This window comes from Kogia breviceps, chromosome 2, assembly GCF_026419965.1.
Source record: "Kogia breviceps isolate mKogBre1 chromosome 2, mKogBre1 haplotype 1, whole genome shotgun sequence".
Taxonomy (NCBI): domain Eukaryota; kingdom Metazoa; phylum Chordata; class Mammalia; order Artiodactyla; family Physeteridae; genus Kogia; species Kogia breviceps.
The window spans coordinates 190967515-190990965 of record NC_081311.1 but is presented as its reverse complement, the minus strand read 5'-3'; the positions used below and the strand labels follow the sequence as shown (position 1 = coordinate 190990965).

At 40.4% G+C, this 23451-nt stretch overlaps 1 protein-coding gene across 1 annotated transcript; it reads left to right on the top strand.

Moving 5' to 3' along the window:
* Positions 1 to 789: 789 nt before the first annotated feature.
* SLC19A3 (solute carrier family 19 member 3) lies at positions 790 to 22137 on the top strand. Its single transcript, XM_059051772.2, has 6 exons — positions 790 to 929; positions 13402 to 13553; positions 15804 to 16617; positions 18175 to 18367; positions 19879 to 20020; positions 21036 to 22137. Exons 2-6 carry the CDS (start codon positions 13404 to 13406, stop codon positions 21192 to 21194), a joined length of 1458 nt encoding a protein of 485 aa, XP_058907755.1. The 5' UTR covers positions 790 to 929; positions 13402 to 13403; the 3' UTR covers positions 21195 to 22137.
* Positions 22138 to 23451: the final 1314 nt, after the last annotated feature.

Sequence of the window (23451 nt, the reverse complement as noted above, 5' to 3'; positions counted from 1 at the left end):
CAATGCCTAGCTTTTCCTTGAAGCACTTCTTCCCCCCACCTCCACCCCACCCTGTGCCTTTGACTAGTTACCACGCTGCATTTCAGTGGTTGGATGTGATGGGGTGACGTCGCCAGGGTGATGGTTTGATGGGCTTATTCCTCCAGCTGCACTAAGACCAGATTGATCTAAGCATAGCCATACAGAGAATAAACAATCTGGGAGGGGAAGATTAGTTCCTCAGCATATGTGTCGTGCAAGTAAAAAAAGAGTGCCACATCTGATAAAATGGAGGTCGAAGGGTATAGTTTAAAGGTCACCTGTATCTGCTCTTGCTGTGGTTTTGACCAAAAGCGGAATTATTCGAGCCTGCATATTGAATATCTGGACCTAATTACCTTTTAAAGTTGTGTGGAGTTTTGAAGTTGTGTGTGTGCTTCATTTCAGTGATGATCCCATGGTTTTGGTTTCATTTTGGTTTGGTTTGGGGGAAGGGGGATACCTGAAGGATTATGAGTGGGTGGTAGGTGATATAGGGCTACTTCAGTTTCCTTAGATGCTAAGTCACTTCATACAAAATTCTAGAGAGACTAAGTTAGATTACTTTAGTAATAGCACTCAGAGGGAAGTGTTTTGTTATTTTTACCTCCCTAATCATCTGTGTTTTAGAGAGATCCGAATCTCTTTGTCTGTTTTATTCAATGGCATTCTAAAGAGGGTGGCTACGGAAGAGGGTGGGTTCCAGAGTATGAAGCCATCAGAAGGGGGGTGAGGTTTGGTGCATATAAAGCCATTGCTCCTGACAGCTCCATTCTGAAGGAGGAGGGCTTGAAACGCCAGTGAAAGGAAGGGGCATGTGACAGGGACTCGCAGCAGCTGGCAGCAGGAAGGAGCCCAAGTTGGATCTGAAGGCAGGAAGCTGGACTAGGTTCAGGGCACAGAAGGAACAGGTAACTCTGATTCTATCTGTATTATTTAGAAGGATGTTATATGTGCCCAGACTTACAAAGTTTGTTGGCCTGATTTGATTTATGGGCACTGTTTCCAGTCTAATATTCTAGGACAGACCCAGTTTCAAAGATGATGTTCTTTTTTCGGATTAAATAGAGGCCTTCCCCCGATGTAGAATTTGGAAAAATCTTAGTTGTTGCACCAGGGCTTTGGGGAGTCCTACACAGTAAAATGCTCCGATGGGGGGGAAGGAGGTGTATTTCTTCTAACCGAGGTGTAATGTATACACAAGATAAAGTATAGATTTTAAGTTTGAGTGTTTATAATTGTTTATAATTGTATACATGCATGTAACTATAGCTTATCAAGATATAGGATATTTCATCAACCCCAGAAAATTCCCTCATGCCCCTTTACAGACAGTTCCCACCCCACCTGCTCCCAGAGGGGACCACTGTCCTGGTTTCTCTCACTGGTAGAGTCATATAAGGGTGTTCTTTCTGTGTCTGCATTCTTTTTAGGCAGCATAATATTTGAGATTTATTTTGCTTTATTCCATGTATCAATGATTCGTTCTTTTTTTTTTTCAAATTATCTTTATTGAGGTATAGTTTACTTGGGTATAATAAAATGTACATAAAATGCAAATGAATTTTGACACATGTAAGTTTGTAATCGCCGCTACAATCAAGATGTAGAGCATTTTCATCACTCCAGAAATTTCCCTTGTAATCCACTGCCGTCAGTCCCTCCCTTATCATCTCCTACCCCAGGCAATCTCTGATCCAATTTCTACCACTACACTTTAGTTTTGCTTGTTTTAGGACTTTATATGTATTAATGGAATCGTACAGTTTTAAGCCTTGATTCTTTGGGACAGCGTAATGTTTTCCACATTCAACCAAATTTTTGCAATCGTTCATTCCTTTCTATTGCTGATTAAATCAGTATTGGTTGCTTAAATATACGGCATTGTTTATTCATTCACCTTTTAATAGACATTTCAGTTGCTTCCCTTTTTTTTCTTTTGCTATTATGAATACTTGAACTTTCTTGTATAGATTGCCAAAAGGTTTTCCAAAGAGTTGGTACCATTTCACATTCTCACAAGCTATGTGTACAAACCCAGTTGCTTTAAATCTTTGTGAACATTTGGTATCTAGTGTTTTTGTACTTAGACCTTCTAGAGGTTGGGAAGTGTTCTCTGTGGTTTTTCTTTCCAGTTTCTTAATGGTATCTCTTGAAGAGTAAATATGGGTTTTTTGATGAAATTCAATTTATCACTCTTTTTCTTTTAAGTTGCGTCCTTGCTGTCACTGCAATGAAATATTTGCCAGCCCTTAGGTCACAAAGATATGTTTTCTTCTAGATGGTACTCTATGATACTAGAGTTTATGATGTCAAATTAGTTTTTCTGCAGAGAGTGAGATAGCGATAAATGAAATGCATTTTAAATACGATGAAGTCACAGCTAAAATGCAGTAGCTCACTAGAAACTGGTGCAATCACCCTCCAACCCTGATTTTGCAGCAGAGAACGGTAATGAAGCGATTCCCTGGAGTCACTTCCCTTCCTCCAGCACTGCCTTGCCTTGACTTAAGCAGACTGCAGCTCTTTGATCTGGATGTTTTACTCAAAATCATATTTTCTTCTATTTTAGTAGTTAAGTAAATTAAAAAGCATAATTAGTTGTTATACTCAATCAGCAAAAAGCGAATGTTTCAGCTTCCGGTGATTAAATTTTTGAGTTGCTTCTAGCTGGTGAGAATTGGCCTGGCAGTGTTGAAAACTTAAAAGGGGAGCTTGAGCCTTTTGGAAAATGTAACAAATATTGGTTCTACCTCTGTTTTTACAAAAGCTTTGGGCCTTGGGGAGTGAAACCTTTTGCAAACGTCATCTACTTGCCCCGCTGCCCAAGCCCTTTGGAATTTAGAGGCTGTGAGAGTCATAACTATTTTAAATTATCAATCTCTTGCTCTGTTACTTGAGATAGGTGTTTTGACTACCGTGAAGGTTCTGAAAATTATGCCAGCCCACTTGTCAGGTGCTGGTCTTCTTGTCAAGCACCTTCTCCGAGATGAATGGAATGATTAGTAAGGAGGGGTGGATAGGAACTGAGTGGAGACTGAGGCTTCTAGATAGTTTCCTTCAAAATTATTAGCATCTCAGTGAGTTCTGGCAGCATCTTCTAAACAAGCATGGAAGAGGATATGATAAAATGATTCCTTTCTGCTGACCTAGTATTCCCTGATACTCCAGGCCCTCTGTTGTGGGAACCATTGCAAAACCGGTTTGGGGGAAGGTCTTTGCTCTAATCAGGTCACCTTAACCCCTGCCTCAGGGAGCCCTGCAGCTCTGAAAACTTTGGCTCTGGGAGCAGAATTCCATCTTCTGGGAGTGGGTGGGGGGATGTGATCAACGAAGGTCCTTTTTCGCTAGGAAATCCACCAGATCCCAGAGCCAGGAAGCCTACTGGTGTGAGTCAATTTCCACAGTTCTTCCTTTTTAATAGCTGCCTGTCCTAGGCCACTGGAAATATGTATTTAGAAATTTGTGGCCATAAGAATTTTTATGTATATATACACAGCCAATGGATTAGGAAATAGGACACTGTCCATGCCTGAAATTTAGATGAAGTCCAAGTTGTCATAGGCCCGATATGGGTCCCTGTGGTATACAGGAGTAATACATGAAAATTTTTATGTGCACAAACATGGAAAAGGTTTATTTCACACAATGAGTCTACAAGTTAAGACTAACTGAAAGACATACAGCAAAGTGGAGGGCTCTGGACTCCCTGGTAGAGGAACCAGGAAATGTGCATTCTAGGTTAACCTTGAAAATCACTCAAAATGGGATCCTGGCAACAAAGTCAATATTTTTGTTTGCTTTCCGTTTAAAAAAAAGTTTTATTTTCCGCCTACCATAGAATTATAATGACAAACGAACTTCTTTTGCAGTCAATATAGGAAAAATGGGAGTTTCAGGGATGATATTATAAATTAGGGAAACACTTAGGATTATTCCTAAAGCTACGCACATTCATATAGAAAAGAGTGTTGGCCTGAAACCAGTTGGAAAGATTTAAGGATGTGATTAAAGAACAAAAGAAATGGAAAAAGTCAACAACATAGTAATTATTGGAATAAAAGAGGAGAGGAAAAATTGAACTCTGATACCAAGACACTAAAAACAAGTAAGAGTTTGCATAGAAAGAAATGTTTCCAAGGCAGATGGAAACAACCAGCCCAACTTGAGCATAGTTGAAAGTAAATCTTAATTTTTTTAGGAGATGAAGAAAAGTCTCTGAGCACCTCAGAATGAAGTCAGATTAGAAGGGGATTGTTGTGTTATGTTACTGTCTCCACATACCCTGAAGAAAGGGAAGCAGCAGTAAAAATGTGGGACCTTCTAGGACTAGATCCAAATTAGTGATTGAGAGATGCTGAAGACTTAACAGTAGAATATAAAGGATCCTTGGTGGGACGGCTGTGGATTTTAAAGAAAAAAAATCATTATCCCCCTGCCAGCACAAAGAGAAAGGAACACCTAGATCCCAAAGTAATTTAGGTGGGTCGCTTCCCGTCGCAAAGGTGTTGGTGGTCTTTGGGGTTCGTTCCAGGTCACATGGGCTGGCTGGTCACCCCAGTGGTGCACATGGCAGTGTACGCCCAGGGTCCGGTGTGATGTGCCCGCCCCCTGTGTGTGCAGATAGCACAGCTGGGTCTGGCCTGCGGGGTAGGAGGAGCAGGGAGATGCAGCAACCTGCCTGGGGCCACCATGGCTCAGGAGTGACGCAGAGGCTAAAGCTCAGGGCTCACCTGCTGTCAGCAGGAGTTCACCCTCTGAAGAGGGCTCCAGGGCATCCCAGGCCACCAAGGAAGTCTCTATGGTAGATGCAGCTCCTCCAAATCTCTGCTGATTCATACGGCCTCTCATGTTATTGTGCAGGCTGCATTGTAGATTTCGAGTCACCTAACCAGATAGGCTGACTTTTGTTTGGAGACTGTCCTTTTTTTTTTCTCCTTTAACCGATTGCCCTCACAGTGTCCTTGTACCTTTTTTAAAACAGTGATGGAGCATGTGAGTAATAATGTGAGAATTACTGCCACAGGAGCAACTTTGGAAAGGATTATCTTATTTGGAAAATGCAGAAAGGGGAAAGAAAAACATCTTCTTTCAAAAGTGCCAACTCAGAAAATCAACCTGATTCATGTCCTCAGGTTAGATTCAGTGAAGTAAAGGGAAGCTTAGAGTACTCTTTAGGAGGAGGATAATTTTATGGGGTTCAAGAGAAATGATAAGTGATAAAATAGCAAAAAAACCAGCCTGTTCCAGAATGGTGCGTTGCCCTGAAAGATGTGGTGCGTCCAGATAGAATAGGTGTTCTATGATGATGTAAACAGGTGTGCTTATGAGGGATGTCATTCAATATTTAGTCTTATTCTTTCCTCTGAAACTTCTAACCCAGTGGCTGTATCCACAGTAATATAATGTACAATGTGGTCATATATCTATACAGTTGACCCTTGAACAACGTGGTTTTGAGTTGCACAGGTCTGCTTATTTACAGACTTTTTTCAATAGTAAATACTCCAGAAGTACCCAAGCTGGTTGGTTGAATCCACAGATCCAGAATCATGGATAGGGTGAAACTGCGGACACAGAAGGCCAACTCTAAGTTATATTTGGATTTTCAATGGCGAGGAAAGTAGGCACCCCTAACCCTTGTGGTTCAAGGGTCAACTGTATTGATATATTCCAAACAGAAGTTTTGGGAAAAACAGGCATACTCTGCAGTGCTCTTTGATATTTAATGTTTTTCTGAAACATTTTTTTTTAATCCTGTTGGCAACCCACTAAAATTTTTTGATACTGACAAACTGAAAAACATTATTCTAAAATAAATTTGAATTGGAATTTTGAGGATATAGCCAGGCACTCTCAACACAGTGTAAGAGGAAAAATTGCTGAACTTGTAATTAGAAAAACTGAGTCCAAGTTCAGGTTTTAATGTTGGTTAAATGTGAAAACCAGCACAAATTTTATTGCCTCTGGCCCTCAGTTTCCTTATATATAAAACAAGGACAATACTACCTCCTCTATCTACTTCACAAAATTGTCAAAGAAAAATTAAAATAATTTGCAGCCACTGTGGAAAACAGTATAGAGATTCCTTAAAAACTAAAAATAGAGCTACCACATGATCCAGCAATTTCACTCCTGGGGATATATCTGGAAAAAATGAAAACGCTAATTCGAAATGACACCTGCATTCCAGTGTTCATTGCAGCACTATTTATAACAGCCAAGACATGGAAGCAACCCAAGTAACCAGCAACAGACAATTGGATTAAGAAGATGTGGCATGGGACTTCCCTGGTGGTGCAGTGGTTAAAAATCCGCCTGCCAATGCAGGGGATACTTGTTCAAGCCCTGGTCCGGGAAGATCCAACATGCCACGGAGCAACTAAGTCTGTGCACCACAACTACTGAGCCTGATTTCTAGAGCCCGCGAGCCGCATCTAATGAGCCTGCGCACCACAACTACCGAAGCCCACACACCTAGAGCCCATGCTCCACAAGAGAAGCCACTGCAATGATAAGCCCACGCACCACAACGAAGAGTAGCCTCCCCCCTTGCTACAACTAGAGAAAGCCCGCGTGAAGCAACGAAGACCCAATGCAGCCAGAAAGAAAGGAAGGAAGGATAAGTTAACATGCTAAAAAAAAAAAAAATGTGGTATGTATATACACAATGGAATATTACTCAGAATGAAATACTACCATTTGCAGCAACATGGATGGACCTAGAGAATATTATGCTTAGTGAAATAAATCAGACGGAGGAAGACAAATACTATATGATATCACTTATATGTGTAATCTAAAAAATAATAAAAATGAATGTATATACAAAACAGAAACACCCTCGGACATAGAAAACAAACTTGTTTTTACCCAAAGAGAGAGGGAAGGCGAAAGGGACGAATTAGGAGTATGGGATTAACAGATACAAACTACTGTACGTAAAACAGATAAGCATCAAGGACCTACCGTATAGCACAGGGAACTCTTTTCAATATCTTGTAATAACCTATAATGGAAAAGAATCTGAAAAAATATATATAAATATATATATATAAATTTAACCACTTTGTTGTACACCTGAAACTAACACAATATTGTAAATCAACTGTACTTCAATTTAAAGTTTAAAATAATTTTCCAAATGTAAAAATTGTTGAAAGAAATTGCATAAGTAATTTGATTATCATAGCCATGGTCATGATGACTGAAAGAGCAGCATCTCCTCAAAAAGATAAAAACAAAAGATGATAACTAGTACTGCCAAGCACTGTGAGGCCAGAAGCCTCAGGCTTCTCCAGTAAGAGAGAGAGAGAGAGGATTTGGGCAGGACCCAGGTTGTTCTGTTGGACTCCTAGAGCCCATATTGACAGCGATTTTGGGGGTAGCTGGCAAGGAAATGAGAAGAAGAAAACGTCGAGTTGGTGGGCATGGTGCCTCTACCCCTCAGAGAAAAGTAAGATGTAAACTTGGAGCCGACAGACCCAACCCTGAACTCAGCTTTAACCATTTTTAGCTGAGTGGCCATGAGCTCTGGGGAGGTTCCGTTCCCATGTCTGAGAAATTGGGGGCCATATATATATAATCTATAATATAGTTGCTTTATATAATTATTTGTCTCTAATCCTTAGAACAACCCTAATTTTATGTAAATTATATATATAGTATATTGTATACAGATCTTCCTTGACTTACAAGGGTTAGGATGAGGCCCCAATAAACCCATTGGAAGGTGAAAATATCCTAAGTCAACAACACATTTAATGCACCTAACCTACCAAACATCATAGCTTAGCCTCACCTACCTTAAACGTGCTCAGAACACTTACATGAGTCTACAGTTGGGCAAATCATCGACTATAAAGCCTGTTTTATACTAAAGTGTTGAATGTCTCATGTAATGTAGGGAATAGCGACTGAAAGGGAAAGGCAGGGTGGTTGTTAGGGTCCAGAAAGGTGGTAAGTGTGTCGGCTGTTCACCCTGAGCGCCCGGCTGAGTGCAGAGGCTGCCGCTGCCCAGCACGGCGAGAGGGGCTGGGGCAGACCGCGTGTCACTAGCCTGGGAAAGGATCAGAATTCAGAGCGCAAAGTACACGGTCTACCGAAGGCATGTCACTTTCGCACCACTGTAGAGTCAAAATATCCTAAGTTGAGCCATTGATAAGTTGGGCATTACTGTATTATATAAGATATAATTATAATTAATTATCTATCGTATTATATATAAATATATTGTATTTTATATGTAATATGTAAATATATAAAAATATATTTTATGTAACATATAAACTATATTATGTGTAACATAAATTTATAAATTTATAAATTTAATAATATATAAATTATATTTATATATAATAACTCATATAATAATATAATATATATAATTATATATTATATAATATTATATATTATTATATTATATTATTTATTATTATATTATTATATTATTATATATAATTATATAATTTTATTTATTTATTTATTATATATTATATATAATATATATTTATTATATATATTATATATAATTATATAATATAATAATTATTATATTATTAATATTATATTATATTATTATATATTATATATATTATATAATATATATATTATAATATAACTATATATTATAAATATATAATATAATTTGATACAACATAAATATATAATAAAATATATTAACATTCTCTTATAATTTAACAAACTATATATAAATGTATAAAATGTATAATAAAAATATGTATACATATTTAAATATATATTCATCGCTGTGGTAACTGAAGGAGCCAGAGCCATGGTGCTTTGTTCAGGGCTGAACACAGACACTGTCGGCGAAGCAGTTCAGGTTGGATGGGACAGAACAGGTCACAGACGGAGTGCTGTGTGCAGGTCAAGGGGACAGTGGGCGGGCCAGGATTGCAGAGTCTTATCTGAACGTCGGAATCCTCTGAGGATTCTTCCGCCTGTCCTGGACTCTCCAGGGCCTAGAGGTCCAGCAGAGAATTTGGCGGTAATAGGTGTATGTGTAGGTGTGGGAAAGCTCCCCGGGTGATTTCCTCCACTTCCCCACCACACTGTGGCGTGGAGCTGCTCAGCCCAGCGCGTGGATAAGGGAGGAGGGGTTTTGGGGTCTCTGGCATCAGACTCACTCAGCGCCTATAAATGCAGATGCCTAGGCCTCACTGTGTCTACTGAATCACACTTTAGGGCTGGAGTCCCGGAAGCCGTATTTTCACCAAACCCCCGGTGATGATGATGCAAGTCAAGTTCACAGTCGTAGTAACCGGCCAGGGTTGAGAAGGGCTGTGCAGTGAGGCAAGTGCTTGACGAGGAGACCCTGGGTAGGGGGTGGGGGTGGGAGAAGAACAGCCAGACATCAGCAGCCGAGAGTCTCAGCGTCTCCCAGGGGGCAGCAGGCAGCGGGCGGGGACAGGGGCCGTGGCCCTGGAGGCTGAAGAATCGCCACCAGGTGAGACAGGGTCTCTGAAAGGGCCTAGGAGCTCCTGCTGCAGCTAAAGCAGGAGACTCCAGCTGCTGTACGCAGCCCTCCTTGGTTACAGGACTGCTGCTCGTGTCAGCTTAGATGCCTTCTCTCATTTTCTCTGGCAGAAAAACTAGCTTCTGCGCATGTGTCTGTTTCTGCGGGAAGGCGCTGGAAAAGGAGGAGGGAAGGAAGCCCAGCATCCTCGGGCTCACGCATGACCCCACCCCCCCACCCAGGTGTTTCTCCGTTGTTTTCAGCTAAAACCAGACCCCCTCCCTCATTTTCTCCTCATTAAGCCCGAGTCACTATGGGGCCTGCCACATGGAGAGAGAGCCGAGGGAGGGAAAGTGACATGTTTGAGCAGCTCTGTGCCCAGCAAGGCGCCAAGTCCCTTCCAGGTATCAAAGCCCTTGGTACCCCCCAAAAAACCCCACACATGCAGGTGACATTGTTATCCCACTTTACAGACGAGCCACTGAATGCAAGGTGCTTGTACAGTTGAAAACCTCCTTGGCCTTTACCTGCTGCTACTAGGAAGGGCCCTCAGGAAATCCAGACAGAGCTTTCCTGCTTCTCAGAGGTTCATCCCCTTCCTTCTACGAGACTTACTGTGTGGAGAGCTCTTCTAGGCACAGGGATAGAGCAATGACCCAAACAGACAAAAGGCTCTGCCCTCCAGCTTACATATACTGTCTTTCTCTGTTTCACCTTCCCAACTAAATCCAATGGGGAGGGCTTCCCTGGTGGCGCAGTGGTTGGGAGTCCGCCTGCCTTTGCAGGGGACACGGGTTCGTGCCCTGGTCCGGGAAGATCCCACGTGCCGCGGAGCGGCTGGGCCCGGGGGCCATGGCCGCTGGGCCTGTGCGTCCGGAGCCTGTGCTCCGCAGCGGGAGAGGCCACTGCACTGAGAGGCCCGCATACCACAAGAAAAATTTTTTTTAATTAAAAAAATTAAATCCAATGGGGTAGCACTCTTAGAACAGGTCTGTCTATGGCCCTGGCACGCTGAACGCACCCCATCTCACCTGATGTCGGAAGCTAAGCAGGGTCGGGCCTGGTTGATATCAATACCTGGATGGGAGGACAGTTATCAGATGGAAAGATAGATGATCCAGGGGTCTCTTAGCAGCCCAGGGACCACGGGCATAGTCCTAGGTCTCTGAGATGCACAGAGAGGACAATGACTTGTGGAGTGAGTGCACAATCCATGGTCAGCAGATGGAGAGAATGTTCTAGCTGTAGAGTCAGCAGATGTCACCCCATTAAGACTACCCTTTGAAAGATGGCCAAGGGCTTCCCTGGTGGCGCAGCGGTTGAGAATCCGCCTGCCAATGCAGGGGACACGGGTTCGTGCCCCGGTCCGGGAAGATCCCACGTGCCAAGGAGCGGCTGGGCCTGTGAGCCGTGGCCGCTGCGCCTGCGCGTCCGGAGCCTGCGCTCCGCAAAGGGAGAGGCCACAACAGTGAGAGGCCCGCGTACCACAAAAAAAAAAAAAAAAAAAAAAAAAAAAAGATGGCCAAGCCTCAGTAACTGCCTACCCAGGATAGCCCTTTCTATAAGAACATTACTCACAAACCCTGGTAGCAACTCAGGAAGAAGATAAATCCCGTGCATTCTAGGCTGAGGCAGGAGGTGGAGGACCGTCAAATCCAATGTGCTCTGGGCAAGAAGTTCACATCGTCGCGTTGCTCCCATGGTTGTAATCCACTTCCATATCCATATCCTTCCCCTGACCTCTGTGCAGCCTCATCAAGGGTTTTGTTGACAGAAACAAACTTTTTCAACTTAAGAGAGGAACGACGCAGCTGTCTGGGACCACCTTGTGAATGGGTCGGGGGGGTGGCAGGCCAGTGGTGGGGCTCAGCAGGCCCCCCACCTCCTCGGCCCCTAGCAGCGCTCGCACCCCACCCAGGTGACTTGCTCTTCTGGAGTAAGCATGGCCTCCCGTCTCTCTGGCCCACTTTCAACCTGTTATTGTCCCTGGAAGCTCTGGGTATTAGGCCATACTCTTCAAATGTGCTCATAAAAACACTTCCCTCACTGTGCGGACAGGATGCCATTAGGTTAATAACAGCAGCCAAGGAGGAAGGCCACCAGAATGAGGCCAAGTGGAGCAGGTGACAGGACCCTGGAGCTGGGAACCAGGAAGGCCCGGATTCAAATCTTGACCATGTGGTTTGAAACCACTTGTTAGACATCTTGGATCGCCCATATCCTCACCTGGGAATCTGGGAGATTATTGTGCGTTATAGTTATTATGAGGATTTAGTTAGATTAGCTACAGAAAAGCATCATACAGCAGGTTAGTTTCTCTCCTAGGACTTATCTCAGAGAACTTAACCACGCCCAAGACCACCAAAAAAAAATGTGTCCCCTTTGCAGAGTAAAGCTTAATCCAAAATATGAAGGCATGGGAGTGAGTTTTCCCGTTGCACGTTGTAACCCACATGAAAAAGCAAGATGTTTTCAAACGTGGCCACCATAAAATAAGGGCTTTGTTGTTCTTGTTCTTCTGTGCAGTGATAAATGAGATCCTCTACTGGAGTTTTTGTCTGAAATAGGAAGCTCAAGCAATTTTATTTCTGGGTTAGGAAAAAGGTATGAACTGTTAATGAGCTACCTGCCCCACTGAGGGGTGTGAAACTTCAGACTTAGAGATGAGATGGGCCCGGTCAAAAAGAGAAGCGGAATAACAGTCTAAGACGTGACACCTTCTATTTCCAACCCAGAGTTAGCACCAGGATGGAAAAGGGGGGACATGTGGGAAAGATGGCAAGTCAGAGCTTTATCCAGTTTAATTTTTTAACTGAAGAATTATAAATCCTCAGATCATAGACACCTAACAGAAATAACTTGGAGATCTATTATGTGTCAAGCGCAATACTAAGCAAGGGAGAGTCTGATGGAGGGAAAAGGTGTAAATAAATACATTCAGTGAATTAAGATTTCTGAATCAGAAGTTTCCGTGCAAAATAAAGTGTGCAGACAGAAGAAGCCTTGACCAACTCAGTCTCTGTTCCCTTGGTTTCGACCTCCTAGGAGGTCATGTCCAGACAGACCTCGTTTTATTGCACGTGACTTTATTGCCCTTCACAGATACTGCAGTTTTTACAAATTGAAGGTTTATGGCAACACTGCCTGGAGCATATCTATCAACGCCACTTTTTCAACAGCATTTGCTCACTTCGTGTCTCTGTGTCACATTTCAGTAATTCTCACAATGTTTCAAACTTTTTCATTTTTATTATGTTTGTCATGGTGACCTGTGACTAGTGATCTTGGATGTTAACGTTGCAAAAAGATTGCGAGTCTCTGAAGGCTCAGATGATGGTTAGCATTTTTTAGCAATAAAGTATTTTTTAATGAAGGTACGCACATAGCTTTGTTAGACATGCTGCTGTTTCACGCTTAATAGACTACAGTACGGTGTAAACATAATTTTCATATGCGGTGGGAAACCCAAAAAATGTGTGCTATTTGCTTTATTGTAATATTTGCTTTGTTGCACTGGTCTGGACCCAAACCAGCAGTAACTCTGAGGTATGCCTGTACACCAGTAATTCACTAGCCAATGTTTTACTTACTTTTAAACATCCACTGGCCCATTGTTTACCAATTATCAGTAGCTACTTATTACCACGTTTATGACGGAGAGCACTAAAGAGGTGGGACTCTTCCCCCATCAATAAGGAGTAAGAAGTTCGTTGGCAAAGGAGGGTTGACTGATTCTCCTAAGGAATATCTGAAAGCATTTATTCATCAGTCACCTTTTCAGGTCAGCTTCAGAGGGATGAAACTTTGTCCTTTCATTAAGCATTTAGAAATGAGCTTTTCATGACATCCAGGATGCCAGAAAGAATAAACATCAGTTAATTTTTGTTTTGTTTCCATTTGATCAGCCATGAGTTGCTTCCAAACTTCAGCGAGCCATTCCTGGATTTATCCCACTGTGATCCTCTGCCTGTTTGGATTTTTCTCCATGATGAGACCCTCAGAACCCTTCCTTATGCTGTATTTATCTGGGCCAGAGAAAAACCTGACCAGTGAAGAGGTGAGTTAATATACATACATATCTTGATGTGGCTTAGTCTTACAGGACTCGAACAAGGACCTAGAGTGAGGTTTTCATTCAAGTGGAAATAAGATTAACACACCGACCTCAATGAATCCCATCTTCCTAGTATGTGTTACTTTCTAGAGCTCTTCAAACTACTGTCTCCTCCTCACACTTGCAAAAATGGGAAACCAAAACACATTGCATGTGTAATAAATATTTTCACTTTTGTAGACTTCTAACATTAGGCTTAATGCGTGGGAACATGTCAAGTCTTCACTGAGTCTATGATACTAATCCTAAAATAAAATCAATGCCAGGCACAGGATCTAGTCCTAATAAACTTTTAGCCTGCTGGGGTATAAGCAGAATCTGTTTAAAAATTGTAGCATTTCTTTAGGACACTAACTCGCGTTTTGAAAACCTATTTATCAGCAGGTGAGACATTAACAGCTTTATCTTCCCCAGAAGTCCCAATTCTCTTACTCACAGGATCCACCTCTTTTTTTTTTTTTTTTTTTTTTATGACGAGTGCAACAAGAAAGTGCACTGACCCAGTCGGAGAATTACCCTGGGCTGGTTTTATAGTCTCCAGCCATAGCTAAGAAAACACTGTAGAGTGGGTGGCTTCACCTGAAAGGCTCACTGATGCTGCTTTATTTGGTGATAAGGTGGTATGGACGGAAGGACAAGCTTATTCTGCTGTAGTGTCAAATCACTTAGGGGCAAGTGTGTTTCAAAGTTTCCCGGATGGAAGCATGTCACTATTAAGACAAAGCAGACAACAGATAGACGTCCAGAATCAACCAGTGAGTCCCAGGGGTCTGCTTCCTTGACCACTGTGGACCAGCTGGACCTTGAAGGCGCAGCCCAGTTACATTAGCCTTTCAAATCACTGAACTTTCCCCTGTCATCGAAACAGGAACCCACTGAGGTTGCTGGGGAAAGCAGCGGGCCACAGAACAAAGTCTAATGCAGCTGGCCTGCACCTGTACCCATCATGCCCCAAAGATCAACAACTTCTTCAGTCCTTTCTGTGAACGAACCTTGAGGTGCCATGCATTTCTGACTAAATCCATGAGATGACCCATATTAAACTGAGGCCAGAATTGAGTAAGCAGAGACAAATCAGTAGAATTGGAGGGAGACGGGGTTGGGAGCCCAGCAAATCTGGCCAGGAAGGAGATGAAATGCATCGCTTGTTCCCACCCCATAATTCTGCAAGATGATTTACTCTGTGCTGTCTTCATGCGGGTGTTCATCCAGACTTGCAAGGGCTGAGATTTTTGTCATAATGATGAATCACATAAAGGTAAAGGTTGCTGGATTATTCTAACACTGTAGCCGCTTTATCTAGTGTTGCTATCTCTGAACAAGAAGAGAATAGTATTTTTTAATAGCCTGAAAAACCCACAAGTGTCTGTTGAACAATTTTTAACTAGTTTACAGGCATACCTCAGAGATATTGCAGGTTTGGTTCCAGACCGCCGCAATAAAGTGAACATTGCAATAAAGCAATCACACAAATTTTTTTTTAATTTCCCAGTGCATAAAACAGTTACGTTTTCACTATACTATAGTCTATTAAGTGTGCAATAGCATTATGTCTAAAAAAAGTATATACCTTAATTGAAAAATATTTTATTGCTAGAAAAATGCCAAAACAATTACAGTAGTAACATCAAAGATTACTGATCATAGATCACCATAACAAATATAATAATAATGAAAAAGCTTGAAATATTGCAAGAATTACCAAAATGTGACAAAGACATGAAGTGAGCAAACGCTGTTGGAAAAATGGTGTCAACAGACTTGCTCAATGCAGGTTGCCACAGACCTTTAATCTGTAAAAAACAAAACAAAACGAAACACGGTATCTGCAAAGCACAATAAAGCAAAACACAATAAAATGAGGTATGCCTGGGCTCTAGGGTACATACTATTATAAATTTAATATAGTTCAGATTGCACATTAAGCCAATATATTCTTCTACGGAGATGCATGTAAGTATATGAAGTGGGTTCTTTGGGGGGTAGAGGGGAGCTCTCCTTTCCTACTGGTTTCCTTTAAAATCGGTTTTCTATTGTGCTTTCTCATAATATAAAGCATACGTTATTTGATTGGATGCAGAGTTTTGTGTCGGGCAAGTGACATGTACCTTAGTAATCCACAAACCTGAGAAAGGTAACCCTCCTCACTTCCTGGTGCTTCATGGTCACGGGATCCATTTTTCACCTCTGCAGATCACAAATGAGATCTTCCCCGTGTGGACATACTCATACCTGGTGCTGCTGTTCCCGGTGTTTATCCTCACCGATTATGTCCGCTACAAGCCAGTCATCATCCTGCAAGGGATTAGCTTCATCATTACCTGGCTGCTGCTCTTGTTTGGCCAAGGAGTGAAGACCATGCAGGTTGTGGAGTTCTTCTATGGGATGGTCACTGCCACCGAGGTAGCCTACTATGCCTACATTTACAGCATGGTCAGCCCAGAGCACTATCAGAAAGTGAGTGGCTACTGCAGGAGTGCCACGCTGGTGGCCTACACGGCGGCCTCAGTGCTGGCCCAACTCTTGGTATCCCTGGCCAGCCTATCGTACTTTTACCTCAACGTCATATCCTTGGCCTCTGTCTCCATGGCCTTCCTTTTCTCACTTTTCCTACCAATGCCTAAGAAGAGCATGTTTTTTCATGCAAAACCCAGCAAAGAAGCTCCTCCAGAGCCACCAGGAAAGGATGCTGTCTTAGAGGAACCTCAAAAGGATCACGAACCCGGCGGACAAGAAGTATTCACTGTTTCAGGGAACCCGGATGATGGCCAGTGGAGCAGCCCAAAGCCAGAAAATGTAGCTTTGAGAGTTTTTGTGCAGTGGTTACAGGATTTGAAGGAGTGTTACGCCTCAAAACGTCTTTTTTACTGGTCCCTATGGTGGGCTTTTTCCACAGCAGGTTTTAACCAGGTTTTGAACTATGTTCAAGTCCTGTGGGATTACAAGGCACCAGGCCACAGTTCCGTAATATATAATGGAGCCGTAGAAGCTATTGCAACCTTTGGAGGTAAGTAAACTTTGATCTTCCTTTGATGGGCTACCCCCCACTAAGTTCATTTTTCCAGTTGCTAAATTCTCCATGGTGGTAAATTAGGTCTGTTCAGAAGGCATATTAATCTTTTCCAGGAATAGAAGGCAGTGGGGCAAAAAGAGGGACATGACATTTCTATTTAATCTGTTGCAGTTACTGGTAACTCAAGAGCTCAGAATTCAGCACCAAGTGATTACATTCTAGCCGGATTCCTAAGATTCCATTTCATCATCAAGAAAAGTGTTAATAATGCCCCCTGTTCTTTCAGGATTGTTTTTAATATCAAAGAGAAAATAAGCATCCTGCATATAAACAAGGTGTTTTTATTATTTTAGAAAATGAACTGAACTATTAAGACTCCCAAATTACCACTGGAAGGGTTTTTGTTAATAAAGAATTGGATTTCGCTAGTGCCCATCTTTAGGCAATTCCAGGCTCTACACCACAAATTTTCAAAATTAGCTTTCTTATGAGATTTAAATCAGAAGTGGAAGATGTTATGTGAGTCAGGATTCTAATATCAGAGGGAAATGTGCCTTTGAAGTTCCCTCTACAATAAATATTTATATCCTGGTTAATGGAAACTTAAATTCAACTAAGACTTTGAAGGTATTTTTCTAGGAAGTAGGAGATTTCCACACCCTCTTTTACATAAATTTTCAGAAACCTCATGTGGTGTCTGTTTTATTATTGTCTCCCTTTTAGGAGATTTCAGTTTAACTCCTGGAAACCAAGACTGTACTAGAGTTTTTTCACTGAAATTCTCTCTCCTACATTCCAAATTCTGGAATGAAAAGTAACTTTATTTCTTTTGCAGTGTGGTTCTTGCCTAGATGACATGTGGAAAAGTTAGTCAAATCTCAGTAATTTGAAACATAAATATCTCTCACTTTGTTAAAGAGAACTACAATTACTAACCCTAATTACTGTCAATTATTCAATCTCTTAAACTCTGTAAGTTGTTCACCCAAATCCTCAAGTAAATTAAGCCAGATCTTGAAGACATTAAGACGGAGATTAGAAGTAAGATTAAGAAAGATTAGTAATAAAGACTAAAACTTACTACCTGATGCAACGTATCTGTTACCTATCACTGAGAAAAACAATAAAGAAAGGCAAGTATGAACAGGCTAGGTGTACTGCCAGAGCAATTGTTTCACCTTTATCTATCCCTGCCCTGAGCATGTTGCATTAAGTGACTGAGTTTATGTATCATTTCTCCCCACTCTGTGGGTGGTTAAGAACCTTTCTAGTCCCTCTGCATAGAACAGTGCTTGGCGTGTAGTTGATGCTAATTAAAAGTGTGACAACTAAATCACTGAACGAATAGAAATTAAAGAGAGTAGCCAAAGGAAAACATGCTTGAGAAATGGATAAATCCCCACTTAGGTGAATCACACTATTTTCACGAATTGGGAAAGCAATATGTTTATCTTTCAGAATTACCTGAGACCTGAGTTCTTAAGAGAGCATGTTGATGTTTCCCATGGGCAAAGTCAATATGTTGGATCTTCCTTAATGTTTCTTCTTTAGGGGCCCTGGCTGCCTTTGCAGTGGGTTATGTGAAAGTCAACTGGGATCTTCTGGGAGAGTTGGCTCTGGCCATCTTCTCGGTTGTCAATGCAGGCTCTCTATTTCTCATGCATTACACGACCAACATATGGGCATGCTATGCTGGCTATTTGTTATTCAAGACTGTCTATATGCTTCTTATCACCATAGCAGTGTAAGTATTACTAAGCATTTCTTCCCAGTCCTAAAATTAAACCATATTCTCTTTTCTGTATTCCTATAATTCTTTTGAGAACTTTGGAAGGATTTTAATCAATTGCAATATTAAATGTTGACTACTTCATATTAAATTAGGCACAATTTAGCCATCTTTTCATTTAATGGCTCACCGAATATTGCTAATATTAATCAGCAAGGAAAACAAGTTCTGTAAGTTCATAAACCAAAGGCAATGATACATTGTCAGGTTGTGATTTTTATTTCAAACAGTTTGCCAATTTGCATGGTGTAATGCAATTTGATTTTGAATGATTACGTTTAGATTACACCTCTGATTTCACTTGGTTGCTTGAGTAATTCCAGGCATATACTTTTGTATGAAACAAAATATTTTCAGTAAGATGGATACTGAAAAAAGTAGATGCAAAGATTACAAGAAACTATGAATCCCAGAGATCCTTTTTTTAATGATTAAAAACATTTGGTTCTATATATAAGTGCAGAGAAAGCTGACTAAGGATATATGCTTTGGTATTAACCAAAAGAGATAAGAAACATTTGAATTTCAAATCACATGAAAGAAGTAGAGCCAAAAGCTTTATAAAGTTTTGAGTTTTAGTCTGTGAAAAATGCTTGATAAGTAATTGACAAAACATGGAAATGTGGACCCTGAGAAAAGATCATGAAACAAAGGAAAGAGATGAAACTTGAGGCAAGTTCATTTTTTTCACCATAGGGTATCTGTTTAATGTATCAAACTCATGTGTCTTGAGTTTTTTTTAAGGCGAGTATTTTATTATGGTAGGATGACATTGTTTCTTTTCACTTTAAGAATATTCAGAACCCAAAGCCTTTTATCTGCATTCCAAGGAAGAACTATAAATAACATATATCTGCCAGTCTTTCAAAAGTGCTTTGTAATAAGATTTCAAAATCTATATAATTATAGGGCTTCCCTGGTGGTGCAGTGGTTGAGAGTCCGCCTGCCGATGCAGGGGACACGGGTTCGTGCCCCGGTCCGGGAGGATCCCACGTGCCGCGGAACAGCTGGGCCCGTGAGCCATGGCAGCTGAGCCTGCGTGTCCAGAGCCTGTGCTCCACAACGGGAGAGGCCACAACAGTGAGAGGCCCGCGTACCGCAAAAAAAAAAAAAAAAAAAAAATTATAAAAAATAAGTTTCTTACGAGTTTTAAGTCAGAAGTGGAAGATGATTCCTATTCCAATTCTGGCCTCAGTTTAATATGGATCATCTCAAAGGAAGAATATTTAGGTTTAATTTCTGGAACATTAAATTGGATAGGAGGAATTTTGCCATATTTCCTTTAAGTATATTTTAATTCAGCCTTTAAGTATATATTTTTTCCTTGTTCTGCCCATTTGTCTATACTGGAGGAGATTTAGACAAAAAATGCTGTTAACAAGACACTGCTTTCTCTTCATTTTCTTTTAAAGATAAGAATCCCATGTATGTTCTCGTTAAAAATCTTATTCTATGTTGAATGACAGGTTTCAGATCGCAGTTAATCTGAGTGTGGAACGTTATGCCTTGGTGTTTGGAATCAACACCTTCATTGCCCTGGTGATTCAGACCATTATAACCGTGATCGTAGTAGATCAGGGAGGATTGGGGCTGCCAATCAGCATTCAGGTAAGCTGCAGTACTTCCATTTTCCTATTCACGCAGTTGGGGGGAATGTAGAATAACTTGGTCATCTCAAAGGGTTTTTTCAACCTTACCACTGGCAGTATTTAATTTCTTGGCTAGGCAAATTTTAAAATAAACCATGCCTTAGGACTTCCCTGGCAGTTCAGTGGTTAAGACTTCACCTTCCAATGCAGGGGGTGCAGGTTTGATCCCTGGTCAGAGAGATAAGACCCACATGCCTCGTGGCCAAAAACACAAAACATAAAACAGAAGCAATATTGTAACAAATTCAATAAAGACTTTAAAAATGGTCCACATCAAAAAAAAAAAAAAACCTTAAAAAATAAAGTAAAATTAGCCATGCCTTTAACTATCAACTGTAAAACCAAGTAGGTTTTGAGCAGTAATCACTATAGGTTAGCATTTGCCCTAAAACCCCATCAGGTAACACTCTTGCCTTCATATCACCCTTATGTCTTCTCTTTCCCCCATGGTCCAGTACTATAATATACTAAGATGCAACTGGAAAGGGGTATGTGGCTGCAGAGTTCACTTCCCTTTTAAGTCTCTCAGAGTACTGAGAGACTTAAAATTAGTCCAATTTATCATTTTACATGTGGATCTGAAAAAAAGGGGATAAGGCAGGTAAAAAGTAACCTCAGTGTTGAAAATTCATTCCTGGAAACATTACATATAGCATTGCACTATCCTCCAAACATATACACATAAATCAGTGGGATTTAGAGTTTTTTTCACTATTGGCGGCATGTGCTAGAATTTGAATCCAAGCAACACTGACTCCATAGCCCACACTCTTAGTTACTGCATTGCTTACCCTTTCATGCCTGGTTCTTCTAAGAGGGGAAAAGAGAGTATTGTTCAAATCTACAAGATCCATATTAAGATCCTGATTCTCAGTTACCCCATAATCCAAGTAAATCAACAGCATCGCTATGTATTATCAATAACATAAATAGTCATATTTCATGTGTGGCTAATTAACTCTGTTTTTTTCTAGTTTTTAGTTTATGGGAGTTATTTTGCAGTCATTGCTGGCATTTTCCTAATACGAAGCATATTCATTATCTACTCAACCAAATGCCGAAAGACAGTGCAGAGCTCTGCTACAAGTCAGAATCCATATGGGCCACACCCAGAAGAACCAAAGAACAACTAATGAACAAAGCTCTAACCTCTGTCAACCACTATAGCCTCTGAGCAAGGACTCTGCTGGTCACAAAGTCATGGAGTGCCATAAATTGACACACTTCACAAGTCTGGATTCCAGTGAACCTTTTCAAAGCCAGGAAAGCTCAGCTTTGGACCAGACATCTATGTACCCAGCTGAACTGGATGCAGCTGTTCAGGTATACCATCTCAATTAAACAGCCTATGTTGGGGAACCCCAGTGAATAGCAATGACTGGAAAATTCTGGTTTTGATTGCTTTCAAGGACGTGCAAGTGGCATGGAAACAAACCATGAGAAAACTCCAACCATCCTAGAGTTTGATATTCCTCATTTGTGAGCAGAAATACTAACTGAAGTGACCCTCTTGCTTGGCTTAGATATTTGTTTTATTTTACCCAAAACAGGCAACACAATGGATATTTTTTGTCACATGAGCCATTGTCCTTCTTCTTCCATTCAGTATATTTCTTTAAAACTTACAGTTCCTTGAGAGAATTATAGGGCTTCGTCCCATTTCTAAGGAATCCTTTTCTCTTCTGATAACACAGTATTATTCACAAGCTATTATTTGATAATATCACCACTTAATTTTTAAATCATTATTCTTCACTTTGTGCTCCACTGAGCTCTGTCATTGAAACTCTACCTCAGGAATAACTCCAGACACTCCTGTGTGGCCACAGAATGACATTCATGCCAATTCCCAGTGGCCCTAGGAGAGGCAATGAGCTTTCTTCTATCATGACCCCAGACAAGTGTTTTAATGTCGTGTCAGTGTGATGTCTGCCTAAAACAGAAAAACTTAAGTAGAAATTTTCAGGGATTTCTAGAAGTATTTGTAAATAAGGAAACACTGATGGGGGGTAAACACTTAATTTTTAGATGACAGAGATTGTGCTAAATAAAATAAATTTGTGCAAAAATATTAAAGAGCCTTTCTGATTTTTTGGTGAATTGTGCTGAAAATTGTCTGAGTTTTTCTGTCATTTGAAACTTCAACAAAAATCTCATTGAACAGTCTGCCACTGGGAATAATGAATGCTGATTCAAGATTTGTGTTTCAAATAGACTTTTCTCCAAATCTCAAAATTCAATCTCTGGACAAAAAAATTAAAATTCAGTCCAAAAGCCAATACAGTGGAGAAAACTAATAACTAATTACATCAAAAGCAAGAAAAGAATGACCACTGTTATCCTTCTTGGTTATTGTCCTGAAGATATTAGCCAACACAGTTAGACAAGAAAAAAAAATGAAAAATCAAAAGTTGGAAAGGAAGAGTCAAAACCATCACAATTCCAGAGGCTACAAGTATGCACCCAAGAGTCTCAACTAAACACTGAGTTAGTAATATAGAAAGTAAGTAAATAGAAATCAAAAGCTTTCATGATACAACAACCATTCAGAAGATATATGGGAGTAAAAGACCATATTTATAGTAGAATAAAAATAAAATACCTAAGATTACATTTAATCTATTTACTAATTTAATAAATGTGTAAGACATATATAAATGTGCCTGAAAACACTTTTGGAGATTATGAGATAACACCTAAACATATGGAAAAGCCTACCTTGTTCTTGGTTAGGAAGAAAAAAATATATATATAAAGACATCAGGCTTCTTAAATAAATTTATATGTTAAATCCTATCCCAGAGAAAAAAAAATACTTTTTTAACTAATATAGGTGATTCTAACTTTATTTGGAAATTAACAAAGAAGAACGAGGAAAAAGGTTTTTTAAGTGGAAAAATGAGATTAAATTATTTGCAGAGAATAAAATTCTACTCTAAATGCTTAATTACAGTAACATAATCAGCATGAAAAGACAGTCCAAGGCAACAGAGTAGGAAGTTCTGAAATAGTCCCTAATTCATATGGGATTTTAGACTATGATAAAGATAGCATTTCATACAAGAAGGAAAAGATGGAATATTTAATAAATTGGAACAATTTTTTTCAAAGGAAAAATTAAGTTGGACCCAAAAGTGCTAGAATAACCGTCAGTGTGTGTTGTGTATCAATATGCAGATGTGAAAAAATGAAACTACAAAAGTACCAGGAGGAAACATGCAAAAATTATAAGTTCAATCCTGTCTAAAGTAACAGAAAACCTAGAAGTCATAAAAAAGTGAATTGACCCATAAAACTAAACTTATGCATGGAAGAAAAAGCAATATAAGCAAAGCCAAAAGATAAGTGATAATCTGGAAGAAATACTGCAACTCATCAAAGCTACTTTCC